Consider the following 23441-nt stretch of genomic DNA (forward strand, 5'->3'; position numbering starts at 1 on the left):
GTCTTGCTTTCTTAAAAAATTTCTAGATTCTTCATGAGGACATAGACCATACCATTTTTCAGGGTCATTTCGATTACACTGTGTGTGCTGTCCACTTCCATTTGTGTTTGTTCCTTTTAAAGGAATTTGTGTTCAACAGTTTTGCTCTATCTTGTACAAACGTTGGTGATTGAATTTGGCAAGATAGCGTTGTGGTCCGATAAGTACAGCCATCACTGTATATAATGAACATGGCATGTTTATTGTCAGTATCTCCTCCAGGAAATTACTGACACAAGAAGAGAATTCATTGGCAATCAAATGGTCCTTCTCCTTCGTGCCCAGTGTGACACTTCACATCTTTGGTTACCAAATTAAAAAAAATATAGACAGCTAATTTGGTCCTGTGATGATATAGTGCAGCAGATGTGTTCAACGCCGTATTAACAAATCCACTTCCAAGTTCATGCACACTAGACAAAATCTGGTCCCATCCACTGGCTTTTGGACAAGCTTCTTGTAAGATTCTGCATACATCACATTGATCCTTCCGACATACAAAAAACAACAGGTAGCTTTTTGAATGTTTCTCCAAAGTTGTGTGGGACAATGAGTGACTCTTTCCGTTTTCTTTGGTACTCTCTATAAAGGCCTCAGAGGCTTCAAAAGGGTTAGTCAAGATAGATTTTGTCTGTGTTCTTCTGTAGTAAAGGGAAAGCAATTTCGTCAAGTTTGTCGACGAATTACTTATCACAAAATTGTTTGTCCTCTTCTGCTCTCTGGTAATTTGACTATTGTAGAACTCCCATCTCCAAGTCAGGCAAACTGTCTCTGCAACAGTCATGAATAACCACAGTGTGAGGACAGTTGTATATAAACTTATTGTTTTGCATATTGGCAGAATGTAAGAGATTTGTTTCAAATTGAAGTGTAGGGTTGGAGAGTTGAAGTTGAAGGTTTGTTGAGAGAATTTTCGGGCCGAATATGTTTATGAGTTGCTTTTTTTTTTGAGTGACAAATTAAGTATCATCTCCCCGGCACTGATTAACTAATTACAGATTCAAGAAAGGTACATGACAGACACAGTAAGGGGCGTGAGAAACGTGAAAAGTCACGATAAAAATATTTTCCAATAAGTGTACTGAATGTGAAATAAGCGCCCTTAGCTGTCAGTCATAGACTTTTAAAAAAAATTAATTCGTTAGTAAATTTTGCCACAATTTACCGACCTTGTTGAGTCACTATTAACAAATTCTTTGATGCCATCTTGCCATTTCTCAACTACACTACTAAACATAGTGATAGATCATGCAAACTATGGTGATTTTGATGTTACCCTCCAGTCTGTTTTGACAAAAGCAACAGTCGTGCGGGTCACTCCACCTATATGACCTCAACAACCTGCTGAATCTGCCTGATTCAACTGCCCATTCGCTGCCAAGCTGCAAAACTAGCACTTGGGTGGTTGAATCACGTGGAAATTGGGGACTAGTGTGACATAAGTGATTGATTTACTAAAGGATTGAAACACTTTGCAGTAATCTTTCAAACTCGGGATTTTAACATTAGGTGTATTAAAGGCTGAACTGCATAAAGGGATCAAAAAGTAATTTTCGAAAATTTTGTCACTTAGGCGGTTGAATCACGGGGCTAGCGATAATATGGTCAGCATCATTCCAGAATAAACAAAATGAATTCTAGGAGGTTTAGCTTTGTTACTTTCTTCCCAGTTTTTAATGGGAAAATAAAACATGCCAAAATCATGATCCTGATTCAGCTCTCTCATATTCTTTAATTTTCTGAAAACTTATCATGACATTTTGGAGTTATCCGCTTTTCATACTTATTAAGAAGTCCCTTTTGGGGGTTATATTTGACTACAATTTTTGACTGAAATAAAAAAATGCTGTGCAGAATTCATTGTGCGAGAAAAAAACAACTCTCCTGTATTGGATCTTATGATGAATGCAATGATATCCTCTATCTAGCTTTGAAAAGGTGAATTTTTTTTTCAAACATAAAGACACTCAAAGATACAAACAGACCCATAAACAGTAGAGAAACTTGATACAAGTATACACACAGACTGAAACAAATGCAATGCCACAAGTCTTTCAAATAAAAAACCATAAATATACACACCTATACACATGTATCAATTCACACGCCCACAAAGGATGAGGCCTCGTTTGTTTGCAACATCCTAATGGTGTTAAGATGTATACATACAGACTACAGACAAAAATACACATACAACTGTACTCCAACACAAACAAATATAATATAAATATAAGACAAGACACGTAAAGTTTCACAAACACATAAATATGCACACAGCTACATAAACATATATACGCATGTGCACATACACATTCGAACACACACAAAACTACAGTAATCACACATACTCCTGTAAGTGTTCGCAAACAATATCCTATTTCACCTGTTATCCTCGCCTGGGCCTTGCCTATCTCTGTCAGAGGGCAATCTTTGTTGAAATCTTTGAATGACGCTCTAGGGACCATCTTCCTGGGACAGTTGATGTTAAAACGGCAGTATTTTCCTGTTGTGGACACGAAACTAGAAATGTGGGCTTTTGACGTGAAGAAAAATGAGAATTTTTAAACAGAATTTCTCATCTGGAAAGCACCTTCTCATCAACGTAAATGTAATAAATTCAGCTGTTTGATGATGATAAATGTAAGACAGCATTTATTGATTTCATAATAATCATCATCACCCAAAAGAAATACATAAATGAGAAACTAAAGAAGTCTGATGCACATCAGGAGAACTTCGCTGAATTCAAAATGAGTTCCAACTAAAACTGAAAATACTCTAAAGTCAGAGTGAAAACATATAGAGAACCTTCAAAATCGGAAAGTGACTGCCTAAAGCACAACGCCTAATCTGCGGTTGTTCAGTTTTGGCAGGCCGTCAGTCTACCTGAGCTCACTCCACGCACGGGGTTACATACCAAGGCAATTCTACACACTTTTGTTTTAAAGCTCACCAAAGACAACAGAGCTGTCAACATACACGAAGCGTTCCATCAATCAATGAAATTTTACTTTCAAAGTCTGGACTGTGAAAACGTGATAATATCCAGAATAGTTTTTTTGGCTACATTTGACTGAAAACAGCCGTCATAGCCGTGGGAATGAGGGTAATGTTCATCTACTTCAAAGTTATGTAACAATCAAAGTAGTCTGTGAAATTCACCAAAACTCTCTCAGAGTAAAGACAACACAAGTGGGTATCCTCATTCCACAGAACATTTCAGTCGGTAAAGTAGTAATCCATATTTGGGGATTTTTGTTGAATGACCAAATCTTAAGTGCTTGTAACGGAATTTCGATTATAAAACATCTTTTATTATTATTTTTTGGTACAATACAGTACAATGAGCATATCTATGGAACCATGGATGTGTGCTCAGTGCACGCAACTTCGATACGTAATGTTTATTCTGTCTGGAGCAAATGTGCGCTCATTATCAGACATAGTTTTTTCTTTCTACAATGGCTTGGTCTTGTTATTTACCTCTTAATACACGGCACGCAAGTTCAGCCAGCTCACAGCAACACTCGATTGTTTACAGCCATAACATATATCTATCAGGTCTTAGGCAGTCCATTGTATCTATTATAAAACTAATATTTACTGCTCGGATCATTCATTTCTTCCCTGTTTGGCGTTTATTTTCTTCAAATAGGTTAAACAGGGGCGGAGTTATAGGGAGGTTTGTGATAATGAAAACTTAAATGACACAATTGACTGCATACAGGAGGAATAGCCTTCCTTGCGTATACTAAGAGTCAATTTCTTTCAATAGACTAGTGACAAACTGACACGATATCGGAAAACACGGTGGTCTTTTAGCGTAGTCTGACAGTCGAATGTTCACCCTATGTGTTGGCTGTGTCTGACCAGATCTCGAGCTTTTACAAATGGGGACGAGGTGGCCTTCTTCTTTTAATTAATGTTACAAATCCTCGGTGGCATTTCTGGCAGTGTCATCCAGTCTTTTATTTAATAAATGAATAAAACAACAATTTTGCAATGGCACAGGTGCCTTGGACTTTTTTTCAGCTGCATTTGAACTTCAGTCACATTCTTACACCCACAAATTAGGCAAAGTTCATTCAAGAATGAGTTATGTTTCTCGCGTGTGTACTCCATTAGGAGCTTTTAGTCAACTTGTTAAAAATGAACCACGGGCTGAGGGATTTTTCACTAATATCGTAAAAATCGTCCCATCAACAAAGATAAAATTCATGCACATGAAGGGCAAGTGTGTCTCCTAAAAATGGAAACTATAATCTTTGAAATTGATAAAGAACTGTAGAACTTTAAAGGGCATAGAATGTGTAGCAAGCACAGTTACACGGGCAAATGACCAGGCACTGGATGAGAATCAGATGGATGTAACTGAATGTCTCAACAACCATTCTCCAAATGATTAAATTTACAAACAATGTTCTCCATACAAGTACCAAAAATCTGTGAAATTTATAGACAACTTTAGAAATTAAATAAGCCTTAAGTGCGATTTAGATACATTAAATTAGTTGAAATTGAGAACATTTTGTGCACACAGTAACACAAGCAAATATGATCGCATTTAGGTTGGGTTTTCGCAGACTGTCAGAGGGAAACTTGGTCTTTTCTTCAGGTATGAAATATTTTGTGGTTGCAGTGAGGATACTGCCTATATTTAGTGTCAAAAGTGTCGATTACACCATGACCTGCCCGCAGGAGCAACCAGTGACCCCCACGTAACCCCACCCGGAGTGGTTCCGATGGTGACTTAATTACTTCCAGGTGTCGCTAGGCTAAGACACTAAGAGGCACGATTTCGGCCAGTTTTCGGCGCTGTGAAAGGCAAGCGGAACATCGAAATAGGAAAAACGGTCAAATATATAAAAATCAGTTGCACTGCAGGTTGTAGAACCAGTGGCTGACTATCCTTGAGATCTAGCAGGTGAACTCAGCTATATCTACCAAACTTTACATTGTTACATGTAGCAATAGTGAAGAAATAATTAAACGATACTAACATTATATACCGTCAAAGATCGTACATAACAAGATAGTTCACCCCTCTTTTTGAGCCAATTAAAAAAGTGTCCTCAAAATCCAGTGGCACCCTCTTCGCGTGCAGAGTTACCCTACTAGTGAGAAAAAAATTAAAGTGAAACTAACAAGTTGTGCTATTCCTATTCTTCTTCTGGAGAAACAAAAGAGAGTTTCAAAACAGAGACTGCAGCGTCACCTCAAGCAATGTGGTTGCGGACATTATTTTGGCTGAGTGAACCATCTTGATGCGTACGATCTTTGATAGAGCCGGCCAGCTGTTCAGATGGAAAAAGGCCAAAACTTTGAATTTGCAGTTTCTTAATCTGTAGTACATGTTGCAAGTGCTCGAGAAATATTTTGTTGAAATTCAAATTCTACATGTAAATGTTGGTTAAAATAAAATCAAGAAAAAAATACATAATGAACCTTATATGTGCAAGTGTTAAAACAATGAAATAGTATTTTTTTCTTTCCCTGGAAAGATTTTGTTTTTTGGGCAAGGACCAGTTGAACAGCTTGCTGGCAATGTTGAGGTGTTCATCTCTACTACCTCTGATATATTCAGCTCCTTCTCCTTTCTTTCAATTTTTTCCTAAGCATTACATTGCAAAAAAAACATAACTTAACTTCTTTTTAAAATAAAAAATTATTGCAGTATATATTTTCTGGACACAATACAGCATTTCTTAGTCAGAGTTTTATAGCACTAGCAACATAAATATACCATATAAGTTCCGAAAATTAGAGGTTTACTTGGGAGTAACATACAAAGAAAAGAAGGAGGAGAGATAAGGATGATAGATGTTCAATAAGAAGAAGGAGCAACCCACATCACAGCACCCGCCAACCATCTACTCAGCATTTCTAACACAAAACAGCAGTTCTTACCAGTGGCGTCAAAGCTTTTCTCAAACCACTTTCTGAAGAAGGCAAAGTCGCACCTCTCTGCGTGTCGTATGACAAAGAGTTTGCGCGGAGTGACGACAGTTTTTGATTTATTCACTTTGGCATAAAGATCCTCCTTCCGCCCGCTTAGCCAAAGGTTGTCATAATCTTCCTGGCCGGAATGTTCCATTTCCTTCTCCGGTCCACCACCATTGGCCGAGGCTAAAGGTGTGGAGTGGAAGGGGAGGGTCAACTTTCTGTGGGAGAAATAATTGTAGTATTATTTTCACCACAATTTTTTCCATCAAGTTAAAAAGTGTTCACAATGCGATGTGGGTGAGTCAAGAATCATACCCAGACTTATTCATTCTTTTTCTTCACTCCGCCTGTAGACCTCAATGGTACCTCAGTGTCAGAAGAGTGTGTGATATCTTTTGAAAACTGACGACAAGATCCGGTCACCAGAGTACTATATTACATAGACAAGGGGAATGGGGTAAGCCGTAGCTCATTATCTTTATGCAAAGACATGCATAACATTTTTCATCAATATGGATTGTAGGGACAGAAAAATTTGGCAGCCTGCTGAAATACAATTTCTTTTTCTCTAAAATAAAAGCATAGAAGAAAAAAAAATCTCCCAATGTTTGAGAATTGTACTATATATGCGAGCCACAGCATTCTCCTTTTGCATTTGATGTCTATTAGAGCCTGTTGTTAAACCTTGTGGGCGCTCTCATGGTCGAGAGGTGTTCGCCTCTCATTCAATAGTCCAGGGTTCGAATCCGGAGAGCAACAGCAAAATTTTTTTCTCTATAATTTTCTCCTTTAATCTTCTTTCCTGCTCTCTAACAATGTTCTGTCGTCTGATTTCGTCTCCATTTTCTGCCTCCACCCCTTCACCTCCTTTGCCCCCTCCTCTAAGCTCCCGGCTCTTTCTGCTGCCTTTTTTCTGCTATGACGTGGCTCCTTCTCACTGCTGTCTTTTAGCAACACCTCTGATCTTATGGTAGGTAAGATCTAACACATAGCCTTCTTGGAAAAGGGCAAAAAGTCTCTGATGTCCTGTGTACAAGTTGCACAAGTTAAAGATCCCTTGTGGTAAAAAATCGGGCAAAATTCAAAAAATTTCCTACCAACTGAAAATGTCTAATGTTTCTCGTGCGCTCATATGACATTATGCAGTTGCGAGCGCTGAAAAAACACTTACCCAGATAAATAAAAATGGTAAAGCACGTGGGCAGCTAATAAGTAACAACTGTGCAGATGGGGAAAAGCACCTGTGCAACGTCCAGATCTCCATTTGAGAACACTTTGTGGTAAAATTCCCAGGGAAGAAACCGGAGGTACCCGTTGTCCAGGATGTGCCCTTGAACCAACCGTCAGGGCTTCGCTCGTGCTCCTCCGGCTCCATGTACACAAAGTCCTCTTCCTTCAGCAGCAGCTCATCCGCCTGTAACGGACTATAGTCTTTGATGACCCGCCGCACCTGGAACAAGACATGCAATGTCATAATGATGAACAATTTTATGAGTGTCTATGCGTTAAGAAACCACACACACTTCCGACACTTAAGTACCCTTGAGGTCTGTGGGTGTAGTGAAGAAAAAGAGTAAGTCTCGGCATGACTCGTGACTGAATGGAAAAAACAACATGCGAGGCAGGCTGACAAAATGAGTTACTTCTCGCAATCCGTGAATGGAGAGGTTAGCTGAATATCGACAAAGGGGTCAAATTTGTAAGATTTTCAACTAATGTCATTTTCTTCGAGTTTAACATCGAGACCTCAGAATAACAAAGTTATATCTGCTCAATACCTAGTTTTGAGAAATTTGCTTGATGTCAAAGATGTTTTAGTTCAACAATATTATTATGCCAAGCTTTTTCGAATGCAATTCTTTGAATATCTTAAAAATGACTCCGAGTATTCTAATGATTTTAAAGAACAGACAAATCGTTTGTTTTCTGACCTCATGGTTTCAGTAACTCTAAACGGTAAAAAATGTCAGAACTTTGTAATTCTGAGGTAGAGGTAGTGAAATGTCAAAAAAGATGAAATTACAGAAATCTTTTCAGCAAAATTTGTGACAGCTTGCATCCTCACTTGAAATCAAAGTATTTTTCCACTATATAAGGGATGCAATATATACAATGGAAACTCTTTATTAGAAAGTGTAAGTTACCTACCTTTAAAACATTTGCACCTACTGCCTATTTGAAATGATTATAGATGGTCCAACTTACTCATTTCGCAGTTAGGGCGGATAAGAAAAAACAATTTTTAAAAACTTTATTGGGAATTTTCATTATGACTTTTACCAGCATCAAAGACTAATACACAAACAACTATGCAAATGCAAAGTAAAAATACAAGCCACAGTAATGTGCCATTCACACAAACTCCAAACCTCAGCCTCATTCTCTTACATATCCACATTACGTGCTATTTCTCACCAAACTATGGCAACAAAATACACCAAAAAAATGTTACCTCCACATTTTTAGTAGTTGCCTCTCTCGAGTACATTCGGAGCTCCCAGAGTGCCTCGCTCTTCGCATTCACTTCCTGGGCCAGCTTCATGAGCAGGTCGTGATGCGCTTCCTCGTATTGGAAGGCCAAGGTCATGTGTAACTGTTTCATCTGTGGCTTCATCTCCACGCCTGAGGGCAGAAGGGGAGACAAGCATTCAGAATCCTCCAGGAGATAGAGAATGTGAAAGGAACCTTAATAATGATAACAATGATAATAATAATAATAATAATAATAATAATAATAATAATAAATCTCGTATAGTTTAATATATTCGCACTCTGTGAAGGCTCAATGAGCTTGACCTCCATAAGTTATTTTCGGAGCTACACCTTAAAATTCATCATTCATTATCAACTAATTTCTTCTCCTGGGAGTGGGGTTGAATCCTCAAGTTTACTATCACCTAAAACAGATTTTCATAGGTCATATTTCCCCACTGGAGTGGCTGTGCCATCCATTAGCATGTTAGTCAGTCTATGCATAATGCTATAGCCCACTGAGAAGGAAAAAACCATCCTTGAGAGTTCACATACATCACATTCTTGACAAACGGATTTTCTCAAAATTCATCGACATAAGGGGACTTTTTAATACGGCATAAATAACAACAGCACTGTATTTGCCAAATATATAAATATATACCAGTCCAGTGGGTAAGCGAGTAATGAGTTTAGACTCAAGAGTTAAAGTCAAACAAGTGTTGGTGACACAGGGATCAGACGGGTGGTCACTGAGGTGTGTCCTTGAGCAAGACATGACAACCCTTGCTAAAAACACTGGGCGCTGCAGAGTGGCGACCAGCAAAGGTAATGTTGTGAAATTGTTGGAGTTATATTGTGAATTTATGTAGGTATCTGTGTATGTATTTATGTATGTATGTATGCATTTATGAGTGTTTATGTATGTTTGCCATTGTGAACCAAATTGCCCTTCTGGGATCAATAAAAAAAATGTATAAAATTATAGTAATAATACCTGCTCTGTGAAAAGCTTGCTGAAGAATGATCATGAGCTGTTCCAGGAACTGGTGGTGTGAGGCGGTCACAAAGTAGCCAATGAAATTTTTGCTCTTGGTGATCAGTTCCAGACCTAAGGGTCCTTTCATGGGCCATTTCTGGAGCTCGTCTGCAGCTGTAGCCATCACATCATCCAGCACATTCACGAGGCTGTCGGGCATCTGAATGAAAAACAGCTTTAGTTTCAGGGCACTTGAAACACAATTAGGTCTGGATCCATAACAACAACGAAACACAATTACGTCATATATAAGTGCTGAAGATTAAGTATCTGAACAAAAAAGGTTTAGTTTTAGGAAGTTTTAGTAAGAGTTTTAGGGTTATTGAAACACAAATAGGTCATATATAAGTGCCAAAGATTAGAGGTGTTACAAGAGAGTAACAAACACAAAAAAAAGGAAAAGAGATAAGGATGATTTTTTATAGGAAAGAAAGAGCAAACCACACCAGAGCACCCACAAACCACCCACTTGCTTTTGTTTCAGATTCTTCATATAATATGGAGTAATTTATGAAATCATATAAGCTGCAATCAAAATAATGAATACTTTTAAATCTTAAACATTGACAATGATGAGGTACGCTATGTTGTTGTTATCAATCCACAATTATATGTTTTAAAATGTCTGCAACAAGGAAAGCCCTTTTTCTTTTCCAGCCAAGCATCTGACATCTCTACAAGGCACAGAACAGCATTGCTTAATCACACTATCAGGTGCAGCATTTGCTTCATTTAATCCAACAGGAATTTAGCTTGAGCTTCTCAAGTTTTGGTTTCAATTAATAACAAGTGTGTCACAACTCAGGGGAATCAGGCGTCCGTCAATTTTTGGGGATGTAGAGTTATTGGTATCAAGCTTGTTCATTTGTCTGTTTTTCGAAGACAAAAATGTTATCTGTATTAAAAGTTGAAACATCTGCAATTGAAGAAGGTGGAGTTTGTCAGGCGTTAGAGGTAAAGTTAGCTTGAAAATTGTGGCCAAAGTCTGGTGACTTAAAAAGCTGCAGTGTTCTTGGAAACTACACATTTGCATTTTTTGTGCCTATATCAACATTTTTCAGTAATTCCCACCTAGAAAAGTGTTTATAAATGGTTGTAAAAGGTGTTGATCCAAAAAAAGAAAATTCGAAAAAAAATTTCCAAACTGTCAGAAAAATGCTGCTTTCATTGGTTTCATTATTTTGATGAGCTTCTGATTTCACCATGATGCCTCACAAATGTTCTGAGAACATACTGAGAGAAAAACCTGTACAGGGATCTCTGTCTGGGAAATATACATATGTGATGCCCGGGGACAAAATGAGTTTAATCTCGGATTTTAGCCTCATGGACACAGATATATACGTCAAATTATAGGTTTAGTTTGTTCAGTTTGTTATATGAAATGATAAAAGACATATTTAACTTCCATAAAAAATCGCATCACTTTAAAATCTACAAATTTGTTGCGTCTATTTTCGGCCCACATCTCCATTCGCAGATTGTGGGAGGTAACTCATTTTGTCAGCATGCCTCACATATCGACGGTGAAAGAAGCAAACCGTGTAAGTCTAAAAATAGTAACAAGTTTTTTTTGCTGTATCTAGCATCACATGCACAGCAGGCATGTTCTGTTTTGATTTATAATCCCAAAAACCAATAGAAACGCGTGTAATAGTCAGGTGAGTAACCCGTGTATCCTTATTGGATCTCAATGTTGACTTTGCATACCGTGTAAGTCTGCAGCACAAGACATGGCCGTCCATGCTGGTAAGCTTTAGTTCATTTCAAGTGTTTTCATCTCTTAAGGTGAGTTACTTCTTTTAATATGTATTGTAATGCCCACACATGACTTGGAAATACTATTTAATGTAAATGATATTAATGTTTGGTTTAACATTAGATTAATTAGCTAAAACAATAAAATCCAAACGCAACAGCGACATACACACATTGCGCCATTGTTTACTGTACTGAAAAGAAAGCCAATGTGTCTTCTATCAGACAAATACGCTTTGTGCAGGAGTTACACAACACTGGCCGTTATACATTAGGCTGCACTTCGGTTTCAACAGCTGGACTAACACCCTTTGCAAGACGTAATACTAAATTCTGTAGTATGATAAGTATTGAGTAAGTTCATTTGCCAGTATTTATTCATTACTATTATATACATCGTTATCCTGATGAGTATTATTATCAATATTGCTGTTTTTAAAAAATTGACAACTAACAATTTTGTTTGTTTGAAAAATTTAGAGTGTTATTTAGTTTAGTTTTACCTATTTTCTTTATTAATCCACAGCACTGTGACAGTATCCTTCAACATTACAAGGACGGCTGGGTCTAAATTGTCAGAAACATTCTCAGCCTATCATTACTCTAGGAAGTAAGTGGAAAATGTTTCTATTTCTCAGTCTCTCTCTCTCTCTCTCTGTTTTTTCTCTCTCTCTGTTTTTTCTCTCTCTCTGTTTTTTCTCTGTCTCTCATCTCTGTCTGTCTCTCTCCCCCCCCCTCTCTCTCCTCTGTCTGTCTCCCCCCCCCCCCCCCTCTCTCTCTCTCTCTTACAATAAGTCATTAAAATTTATTCAAAGTAGCCTCACCATTTGACAGACAGATATGAGGTGCATCTGGCAAGGGCATATCAAGACGTGTGTTTCTTTTGTCGAAAGCGTGATCTGGGTGACCTTCGATTTTTTAAAACCAACTCATCTTTCATTCCCGTGGTAACTTTACAAATCTCTTCCAACCGCATTTTTTTTTCAACAAAGTCTTCAGTTTCAACTGCTCGGCGTTCGGGAATGTATGCAATACTTCAATTGATCTGCATTGGTTTAGCGACTATTATGTAATCGTCACCTCGCAATTAGGCTCCATGAAGATCTATATCGATATTCTCCGTTTATCTTCGAGATTGACTCTTTTTATTTTTCGTCAGGCATGCTCAATATGTTGGTGTATCATTCTTTCCAGATAGGTTGTATAAATGATTGATTGCTTTAGTTTTAGTAGATGTTTTACGGCACTTGCAACTGCACAAGGTCATATGAGCGCCAGAAGATTAGAGGTGTTACAAGAGAGTAACAAACATAAAAAAGAAGAAGGGGAGATAAGGAGGATAGATGTTTCATAGGAAAGAAGAAGCAAACAACACCACAGCAACCGTCAACCACCCACGATTGATTGCTTCAAAGTGCTGGATCTTATAAAACGAGATAATGGTTGGATCTAGATCTAGACAGCGGACGGCAAGACGCGAACAGTAAACAACAAACGTTGCTAAGAGACAGAGTAGCTTTTCCTGACTCTATATAACAGTTACGTCACAGGTTTGTTGTTTTCGTATTGTTGAATTTGAACTGTCCTATGCTGCATTTGAACTCTCTGTTTTGATATTTGATCGGGAAAAGGTATAAAGTAAAGATAACACTCAAGTACATTCAAGGTGTAACCAAGCTTATGATGCCTTACAGCACAATGACACTGTACTTCATTGGCTGACAGCAACACAGAACACATTCAACAAGCCTTGCAACATGCCTTTTGAAATGGACATAGACAAGTTCAGTAAAGCCTGTGTATTCACCTATAACTCAGTCGAATAAAGGAACTGGAGTAATTTCATTAAGGGAAACAACATAATGACATAATGGTTTGAGTAAACTTTGTCTTCTACTACAGTCACCATTTAAATTTTGATTGTAGCATCTATTGATATATAAATGAGAAGCTCATGATTGTCACATGTTTTATTGCAGACTACAACAATGAACGTGTACAGTCGAGGAATAAAAATGCTGCTGCTATCAGAAAGGAAGAGAAATCCTTCGATCCCCGACCCACAGAAACTGACCTTATGCCAAGACCCACAGGCATAAACCCCCTATCCACAGAGAGTGGACACCCAGGACTCACAGAAAGACAACGTTGATAATAAAATTAAAACCTCTGCTAGTATGTACAATAAAGGATTGAATGAGGAAGAATGCAATGCAATTTTAGATTCAAGCTTTGATCTTTCAATGTCAGATATTTCATTTTCAGACATTCTCGCAACTGTCGATTCATGCAATTGTGTTGCAGAGGATGATGTGTCAAACCCTACAACTGTTCACATTGCTGAAAATTGGCGCAATGACAATACAGTACAGATAAGGTATCATCAACAAGGCATCAGCAGAAACATCAGACCAAGGGAGCTTGGGGGGTCAAGGTAAGCACCGAATTGTTGCCCCCTTCATCAATTTTTTTTACCAAACTTCGTGCAATGCAAACAACAACGCTTCCGTTGAAGACACATATCATACTGTTACAGGAGATTGTAATGTGAATGAGCAGGATTTGGATACAATGAGCAACGAACGTATTACAGTACAAATCGACATTGATAGTACACACAAGGGGAGAGTTTTACTGATTCGCCAGTTCCTTACTCATGCCGTACTCACACGATGCCAATGTGCACAGGTTCACTGACCGGTCACGATGACGGGCCCGACAATCTAGAAATCAGAGTACGCTTGTTTTCTTTTTCTTTTGTCATTATAGTGACATCAGTGTGAATATCGATTTAATTTGTACGGCGACACTGTTTTTTATGCACAAACTGCACGTTAAAAATTTTTATATACTGTAAATCTAACGTTAACAAACTATCATCGGACAATTCTGAGCGGTAACGAAAGCGAAAGTAGATTTTAATTTTCCCGATGGAGTCTCTCAGTATTACACTTACACTTCCGCCTGCCGCCATAGCCGCTTATTCGCGTGAAACGTACTCTCGAACTGGGGAAAGCCAAACCTAATATCACAAACGCAACCGAAAAAATATGAACTCAGTAGCCTTTTCAGATTTGGTTTCGAGGACTTTGTGCATTTTCCAGCCCCAGCCGTTTTTTTTTTTTTTTTCAGATACCCGCAGTCCCCCTGCGTAGAATCCTCATTTGGTACTGAGTAATTCTCTAGACCAAGATATATTTTAGAATGTTTTGCTCTGATATCGATTTCTTTGTACATTCACAATTCTGTTTTCCAGATAAATGAATTAAATGCACAGATTTTCTAGCCGCAGCAAAAACCCGAAGATAAACAGAAAGAAAGAATGAATGAAAGGAAGAAGGAAAATTATCTATCGTAAGTAGACAGATTTTAACCTATATGCACGTGAAAAACTATTTTCCACCTAACGGCATAGATACACAATGGTTGAGTGTACAAAATGCACAATCTGGCAGTTTCTAACACAACTTATTGCAGAGAGTTCTGTAAATATCTGACAAGTTACGGAGGAAAGTACTCTCTCTCTCTCTCTCTAACGCATGGAGGTGAAAATATGATGTGGCAAGTACGGAACTTTCGGAATCAACGGATTTCCGGAAAAAAAAAGAAGAATGGAAGCACTGCAGAAAGGGTTTTTTTTTCTTCTTTTGGCACCCATCACAAATCTGGTGGTTTTGACATCTTATCGGTATGGCAGTAGAACAGGCCCAAAATCGGTATCTACCGGAAAAATCGGTAGATTTAGGCAGCCCTGATACTCCCAAGTCTTCAGCGTATGTAGACGCGAAAAAGGTCCGGTCTCCAGTGAGTAGTGAGTTAATAATTAGCATAAAACAATAACAACAACAATAATAACCCCCCACCCCTTTGCACTTCATTCACCTTGAAAAAGGAGCTGAAAGTGATGTGTGGCTGGTACAGGTGGGCAGAGTTCCAGCCACACACCTGGAGGGTGGTCTCCCAGAACCTTCTCAGTGCTTCCCGCAGCGCCTTGACAGGACACAGGTACAGGATGTACTCTCGGGCATCGCAGCTGTCCAGCGCGGGGTCGTTCACATGTGCCAGCAGCCTGTGACAATGCAAGATTCTGACAGATAAGAGGAGACACATCAAATTCACATGCAGCAATACAAGAGACTGACAGATAATAGATAAGAGGAGACACGTCAAATTCATATACAGCAATGCAAGATAAGGACAGAAAAGAGGAGATACGTCAAATTCACATATGGCAACGCAAGATGAGGACAGAAAAGAGGAGATACGTCAAATTCACATATGACAATGCAAGATGAGGACAGACAAGAGGAGACACGTCAAATTTGTATTTGAAAATGCAAGATATGGACAGATAAGAGGAGATTGGTCAAATTCACATGCAACAAAGCAAAGTAAGGAAAGATAAGAGGAGACACGTCAAATTCTTCACATACTACAATGCAAGATAGATGAAGGCAATGCTTTTCTTCATTTTCCTGATCAGGTACAAGGCAAGCCAAGACGCAGCAAGGAAGAAATTTAAAGATATGGCAAGGTAACAGAATAGTATGAAACTAGTCCAGACAAAACATTGACACAAAAGGGACTTCTGCATATGATGTGAGAATGACCAACAGACATATGACACAGGAATGTAACACTAAATGAGAGGAAACGAGACGCCCAAAGCAATGATATGAAAGGCAAAGATAATATAACACTAAGTACTCACTGCTGATGAAAATCAAAAAGGTCATTTATGCACATTCGACTGAATTCAACTAAATTTGACTGTGACCTTTAAAATCAAAAGCATAAATTTTGTTTTAGAAGGTTCCGAGTCGAATTGTTCAAATTGTGACCCAAAAAGTTGGGCCTTTCAAAATCATAATGCATGATACTTTTAGAATAGTGAAAACTGGCAAAAAAGTATTTGGTGTCATTTGCACTCAGTACTCATAGTCAACAACGAGCTATAGCACTGCCATACACTGACAAAACATCTTTTTAACATTCACAGCTGTTTCGAGTTAAAAAGGTAAAGGAGCATTGTCAGCATAACCATTTAAAAAAAAGCATTCTTCCGAAATTTCAATTTTGATTTATTCAAAAACTAGATCTAGTCACAGTTTGACTTAAATTTTTTCACACAAGTAGGGTAACTGATCAGGCCATCCATTTAGCAATTTGACGGCAAAAATGAAAAAAGGCTTAGGGCAGAATACAAAATCAGAATTTTGTGGCCTACCATTCTGATGCTCTTTGGACCCCCTTATTGCCGGTAGCTGCAATAGCTTTTTCCCTGTGGGAGCACACAAACACGACATATAATTCTCATTCTGTACAAAATTTTATAAAAAATCATATGAAAAAATTATGAAAACTTTGTTAAAACTTATAACTTACCTGACTAAACAGCAGAAACAACAAAACTTGGCGCCACTAACTTTGAGTAGCATTGTCTGCTTAAGTAACCTATATGCTGGCCATGATTATTAACCAAACTGTAACCTGGATCACAATATCATTCCTTTGATGTTGAGATATAAAATCATTTTCATCTGTGAAAAGTAGAAACAGACATATAAATAAAACAATCTTCAGCTTATTGCTACTGCACAAAAGAGTCAATTCATGAACACCATCAAACTTAATTGCTAAAACCATAATTTGAATATTGTGGAAAAGAGAAACAAAGGTGGTCTACTGTTCATCTTTTCATAAGTGACGTTTGATTGATCGCAGTCTACTTGTGCTGTGTTGAGATAGGACAAAAGACAGAGATAAAAACCCAAACCCTATCACATCCCTACCCCTACCTGCACCTATAGTTATAGACTAGTAGACAGTCTAATGAAACCATTAGACTGTCAAGCTGAACAAAAGCAGTGCAATAGAAAACATCAAGGGGATTGGCACTGAAATAACTTTATTTAAAAAGAAGGTAGTAAATCAATGTTGAAACAATGTTCATCTATAATGCAAAATAATCTAATTTCAGGACTTTTTATTATAATGACATCCTCAGGAAAAAAAAAAGAAAGAAAAACTTAATTTGTTTGGAAGAGATAAAGTTTTCTTTCTTTTTTTAGTAGATAACCAAAATACCACAAAAGTCATACAAAATAAAGACCTGTAACATTTGGTTGCACTGCAATTAAAAAACATAGGCTTTTGAAAATACTCAGGCAAAAAAATTTCAAAAGGTCTCCAAAATGTGACTTCTTCTGGTGTCTTCATTAACACTGCTCTGAATGTTAAAGAGTATTACAGTCTGTTCTGTGCCATCTATAAACAAGAGTATTACAGTCTGTTCTGTGCCATCTATAAACAAGAGTATTACAGTCTGTTCTGTGCCATCTATAAACAAGAGTATTACAGTCTGTTCTGTGCCATCTATAAACAAGAGTATTACAGTCTGTTCTGTGCCATCTATAAACAATCTCACTATTCCCACTGCATAACAGTACAACATCTCCTTCTTAAGCAGAACTTGACTATCTCAGAACAGCAACTCTCTAAACCAGGATGTATAAATTTATTCAGACAGGCAGATGTGCAGGATTGAGTCACGTTGAAAAGAAGGGTTGGCCAGGTTTTAAAAAAAGGAATCGAAAGTTGTGTCTCATTTCTAATATATATGGCCTCCCAAAGATTCAATCCACAATAGATGTATAATTTGTTATTGTTTCAATGAACAGTTGCATTGGTTACTGTTTGTTCGGTAAGTGTTTTACGGCCCTTGCAACTGCATTACAATTATAATAAGAATAGTAATAATAAAAAATAGCATTTGTATAGCGCATAACCCCGTTCAGCAGCAAACTCTATACACTATACACTATATTATAAACCCAGCAGACCATAGAACACACAAAAACATTCTCAGCTTCCTGGGAAACATACAGTGCAAGCAGCTGATTAAGAGCTCAAAGACTAATAAACCGACAAGACCTTTCACTGTGGGTGAAGTGAGGAATACTTTACTCGTGTAAAGTGCCTTTCCCAAGGACACAATGTCAGGTCCCTGGCAGGATTCGAACCCACGACCTTACGGTTGCAAATCTGAGAGCCTAACCACTAGGCCACCGACGTCATATATATAATATTGATGAGGGTGTTTGTTTCTGTAAAGTGTTTTACAGCGCTCACAACTGCATAAGGTCATATGAGCGCGCAGGACACATCGAATATTTTCAGTTGGTAGGAAATTTGGAATTTTGTCCGGGTGGCGGCTGAAGCCTACTCTTATCGATTCTAGACCACCAAGGGATCTTTAATGGGCACAACTTGCACACGGGCCCTCCGAGATTTTTCGCCCTTGTCCGAGAAGGCTAGGTGTAGATCTTTCCTACCAGAAGGTCAAAGGTGTGGCAGAAAGACAGCAGTAAGGAAAAGCAAAGGAGTAGAAGTAGAAAGGCTGCAGAAAGAGTCAGGAGCCCAGAGGGGGGGGGGGGGGGGGGGGGGGGCAAAGGAGGTGAGGGGCTGGGGGCAGAAAGTGGAAATGAAAGCAGACAACAGAACATTGCTAGAGAGCAGGAAAGGAGGTGAAAGGAGACAATTTTAGAGAAGAAAATTTTTCGGTCGCTACTCGGATTCAAACCCGGGACCTTTGAATGAGAGGCCAACACCTTAACCTCTAGGCCACGAGAGCCCCCAAAGAGGGTGTTGAGACTGTCTAAACTTCTTCAGTTGAAAAGAATACAACTGAATTGCTAGACCAGCGTCATATTATATCTAGGCTACTCATTTTCAAGGCAAAGTATTCTTATCGTGAGAGCTGCTCTATTTCCCCTTGAAAGGCATTTAACTAGTCTTACTTTCAAGAACATCCACAAACTACTTGAAAACATCAAATGATGGAGGGGGGGGGGGGGGGAGTAGGGGGGCCAGCTCCCTGTATCTCCCCAGATTCTAATTTTCATCTTGGGGATGGGGGGGCATTTCTCCCCCCACTCTTTGAAACTCCTGATATTGGTCCAAAGTGCGGAAATAATTAGGTAATTATAAGGCTTAATGTAATATAATTTGAATAAATACCATCATGAGTGAACGCACTGACAGGTTCAAAAACCTGAAACCGGAATGAGTCAAATGCCTATACCTTTTTTTTTTTTTTTTTTTTTCTTTTTTTTTTTTTTGGTCCCTTGCCCATGTCTATGATATTGACGCCATCTGATTAGTAGAAAAATGTGCGTATGAGAGTGCCCAATAATGTATAACGTACAAATTTGTTATGACATATAACTGTTACATATAGATGTTTAAGATAATTATAGATGTTTGTGAAGGATCTGAGAGCAATGATGACCTTAGAAATGACGGTGATGGTGGTGGTAAGTGATGATGTGGGATGGTGCTTACGTTTATAATTATAAGAAAACATGCTTCTGTTATTTGATTGTTGTTGTTTAAAAAAAATAATAATGTTAGCGTTAGTCCTATCTTCCTCTGCTCTGATGAGTCACGAGGGATGTGGGCACCCGCTATCCCGTTCCCTACTGGAACCATCTTTAGTGTCACCGTGAAGTTCCGAAATGGTGGGCACAGTCTCTGCTATGGTGACCTTGTTAGTATTAGCCTATTCTAGCGGACCAAGACAAGTGAAGAGAGGACCTTAGTAGGTAGCTAGTACAGTGGTAGAGATTATTTTTGGGGTTAAAAATAAAATGCCTATACCTGAAAATTGCAAAAAAAGCAATGTGCTATTCCTGGATGTTAATTTTTTCACACAGATGCATTAACTAACACAACAAAGTATCTTATCACAATCCCCACTGAGACACACCTTTTTCAAAAATTTAAAGCGTCGTGTCACTGTCACAGTCCACATTGGTACTTTTTGAACTACAACTGAAATATGGACATAGAAATCTTTTCGTTATGTATGAATTTTGCAATGGACAAATTCTAGGCTGCACCAAGGAAGATAAACAAGTAAGACAATAAGGTCAAAATTTACAGGAATTATGCCCCCTGAAGCAAAACCGACGTGCGTGATGGATTCATGGCAATTTAATTTCTAAATTTTAATGCTGTAGTCCTCAGTCTTAACTGAATAATTTGGCTTGACATAGAAATAGATATGGCCTACCCCTTTTGAAACCAATGAACCAATGCCTGGTCCACTGCCCTTTACTTTATCAGTTTATGCCTTTTCGTCCCTGGTACACACCATTTTTTATATTTTCCAGCATATTTTTGTTTTTTTGTTCGGAACTCAGTAGTCGCTAACGTGGGCGTCTGGTAAGCAAGAGGGACGGCGCCAGGCATATGGACTCTGTAAAGACATCCCCTGTCCCTTCCCTGGTATAGGGCTCTGCCAGGGTGACAGTTTTCTTCCCTACCTTAGAAAAACAAAACATGAGTAATACAAATTTTAAAAATCTAAAACGGAAACAGTGCATGAGCGACGGAGAACGTGCTCCTTTGGCGATGCTTTGTCCAGAATCGTTGATGAGGACTGAGAGGAAGGAGGAGAGGAAGGAGAGGAGGAGCCAGAAAAAGAAGGGCAGGGAAAAGGAGGAATCAGGGAATAACAGACAGGCTCAAAATTAAAAACGTCTGCGTTGGCTATTGGAATTGCCGCAGTGGTAGGAAAAGAGGAAGAGACCTGGAAAAGCCCGCCTATGACTTTGATCTCTTTTTTCTGCAGGAGACCAATGCTAAAACCTTGTCATGTCCTGGGTACACGTCGTACATCAACCCGGTGAGCCGGACTCATCATGGACTGGCCACACTTGTTAGGAATGGTATCCAGCACCGTGTAAGAGATGTCTCTGCTTGGGACAAGGAGGACAGGGAGCTACAAGCACTCGAGCTAACAATCCGCAACAGGTCATGGGTCATTGTCAATCTCTATGCCAGAGGTGGGGTCATTGTCAATCTCTATGCCAGAGGTGGAAAACTTGTCAAGGAAGATGACTGGGAGTTTCTCCATGAGCTGTGCGATCTTGGAGATGTTGTCCTGATCGTTGGGGACTATATTGCCAGAAGCTCGGCCTGGGGCAATGTCAACGAACATGGTCAGGGAAAGGCTTTGGACAGCAAGTTGATTGAAACTTCAGATCCGGTATCAATTGCTTCAGGACTGCCCCAAGGATCCCCCCTCTCTCCTGTCTCTCCTGTGCTTTTCAATGTGTACACTGCACAGGTAACGATGCATCAGAAAGAATCTGGACGTGTCCTGAGCTTTGTGGATGACATAATGGCATGCGAGCACGAAGATGACAGACTTCAGATGGCAAGGAACATGGAGAGAAGACTTCACTCAGTTGTAAGATGGTGCGACCAAAATGAAGCAGTTATCAATCCTTCAAAGGCGCAGGTACTTTGGTGTTCCCTCGACAACAGGATTGTCCAAGACATAACTCCACCAATCACTTGCAACTATGAGATTATCGACAGACAGTCAGAGCTGAAGTATCTGGGAATCGTCTCGGACAGGTCGTTGTCCTTCAACAAGCATGTGAATCATGTGGTAACAAAGGCCAAACGAGGTGTTGGTGCAATCAAGACCATGGCGGCCGCTCTGATTCCACAAAGAGTGCTCTTCCTGATGTTGCAGCTGTTCGTCTTGTCTGTCATTGATTACGGATTGGGCTGTCTCACGCTGTTCGACACACAGATCGCAAAGCTGGATCGAGTGCAGAATGAGGCAATGAGAGCACTGCTGGGCTGCACCAAGGACACTCCAATATTGTGCATGCATTACTTGCTAGGTTTAAGTGGCATCAGAGTACGCCATAGGATAGCTCAGGCAAAGATGTATCTCAGTGTAATGGGCAAGAAGGATCATCCACTTCACAAAGCACTTCATGACAACAGGAGAGTCAGAATCAAGAGATGAAAATCTTGGCTGGCGGAAGCAGAGGATTCCCTGAGAACAATCTGTGTACCTGAGAGCCTACCACTAGGCGAAGAATGGGAACAGGTGACAGGAGAATACAGGCACCTCACTCAAGCCAAAATAGGCATGGGCAGAGACAGAAGAAATGTTGCGGCTGCCATCAACGAGAGCGATATCAACAAGATTGTTGACACAAACTCAAAAGCAGGGGATCCTATAATTAATACAGATGGTTCAGTGAAAAGAGATAGCCAGAGAAGTGGATGGGGATTTGTTGCATTCGCCAACAATAAAATCATACACAGTGCATCTGGAGCCTGCAGCAGGGCTACATCAAGTATGCGAATGGAAATTGAAGCCATCATGAAAGCACTTGATTGGATGACCCAAGATCGCCCCCGTACAACCCATGCTGTTCTTATAACTGATTCCATGTGTACCCTCAGAAGGATCGAAAAAGGTTTCCTGAGAACAGAATGGATTCAAGCTATCGAACCAACGCCTATATGAACGTTCACATGGATTTTCTGCCCTGGCCATGCAGGTGTTAGGCACAGCATCACTTTTCGCCCGATTCTGTTACTTTTAGTTAGCGTGACTCGGCAGCCCGCCGGAGCTCCCCGGCTCGGGGGTCACGGGGTTAATGAGCTCTGAAGGACTTTGCCGGTGTCAGTTAGGAAGTTCGCATTTTTTACTATATTTAAAACGATATAACTTCTTCCCCATCCCACATAGCAAACCATTACGTGGATGTACTAAAAGCTCAATGTCTTGAGATTTATTCTGCGTTAGAATGGTTAATTTCTGTGCCTTAGTTTTTGTTCTAGACAAGTGTTTGTAGAGTACTCAATTAGTCCTATTCTAGTTACAAACCTATGAATAAATGATTGTTAATTTTAAAAAGGCACGACAGATCTCTCCAAAATCTGTGTTAAACTGACTACGAATATCATGTCTTTTACCATGAGAAATCTTAAATCTGCGCGAGTAGAAATAGTCAAGTTATAAGAGAAGAAAGATGCACATCTGCATTTTTTAACAAAAGACGATCAGCGTTAGTTTTTATTTTACTACTATTAAACAAGAGAAAGTTACTCTGTCGTTGTTCATGAATCATGCTGCGTCTGTGGCAGCCTGCATACAACTAAAAAGATATAATATAAGCGATTAAAAACCCCCACAAAACCGTGTAAATACCTGGGTAGAGATAAACTTCTTGTATGGAATAAAAATAATGACAGCTAACACATTCATTCTTAGTTTTTGTGTCGGAAATATGCGCAGAAACAATTATGAATGTAAAGAAATCAGTTACATTGTCAGTTATTGCAAATGGTCATAGAAACGAAAAATAAAGCTGGA

The 23441-nt window shown here is 39.1% G+C and overlaps 1 protein-coding gene across 1 annotated transcript in view; it reads right to left on the reverse strand.

Moving 5' to 3' along the window:
• Positions 1–23441, reverse strand: part of LOC101863346 (protein UBASH3A homolog) — a 42545-nt gene that overhangs the window by 9827 nt on the left and 9277 nt on the right. The window contains exons 2-8 of the mRNA XM_005099649.3: positions 16479–16532; positions 15134–15320; positions 9452–9653; positions 8435–8604; positions 7224–7432; positions 5947–6200; positions 2423–2542 (exon numbers count right to left, since the gene is read on the reverse strand). Coding sequence (XP_005099706.1) covers positions 2423–2542; positions 5947–6200; positions 7224–7432; positions 8435–8604; positions 9452–9653; positions 15134–15320; positions 16479–16532 — 1196 coding nt within the window. The remainder of the gene's footprint in view (positions 1–2422; positions 2543–5946; positions 6201–7223; positions 7433–8434; positions 8605–9451; positions 9654–15133; positions 15321–16478; positions 16533–23441) is intronic.

Source organism: Aplysia californica, unplaced genomic scaffold, assembly GCF_000002075.1.
Source record: "Aplysia californica isolate F4 #8 unplaced genomic scaffold, AplCal3.0 scaffold00221, whole genome shotgun sequence".
NCBI classification, from domain to species: Eukaryota; Metazoa; Mollusca; class Gastropoda; order Aplysiida; family Aplysiidae; genus Aplysia; species Aplysia californica.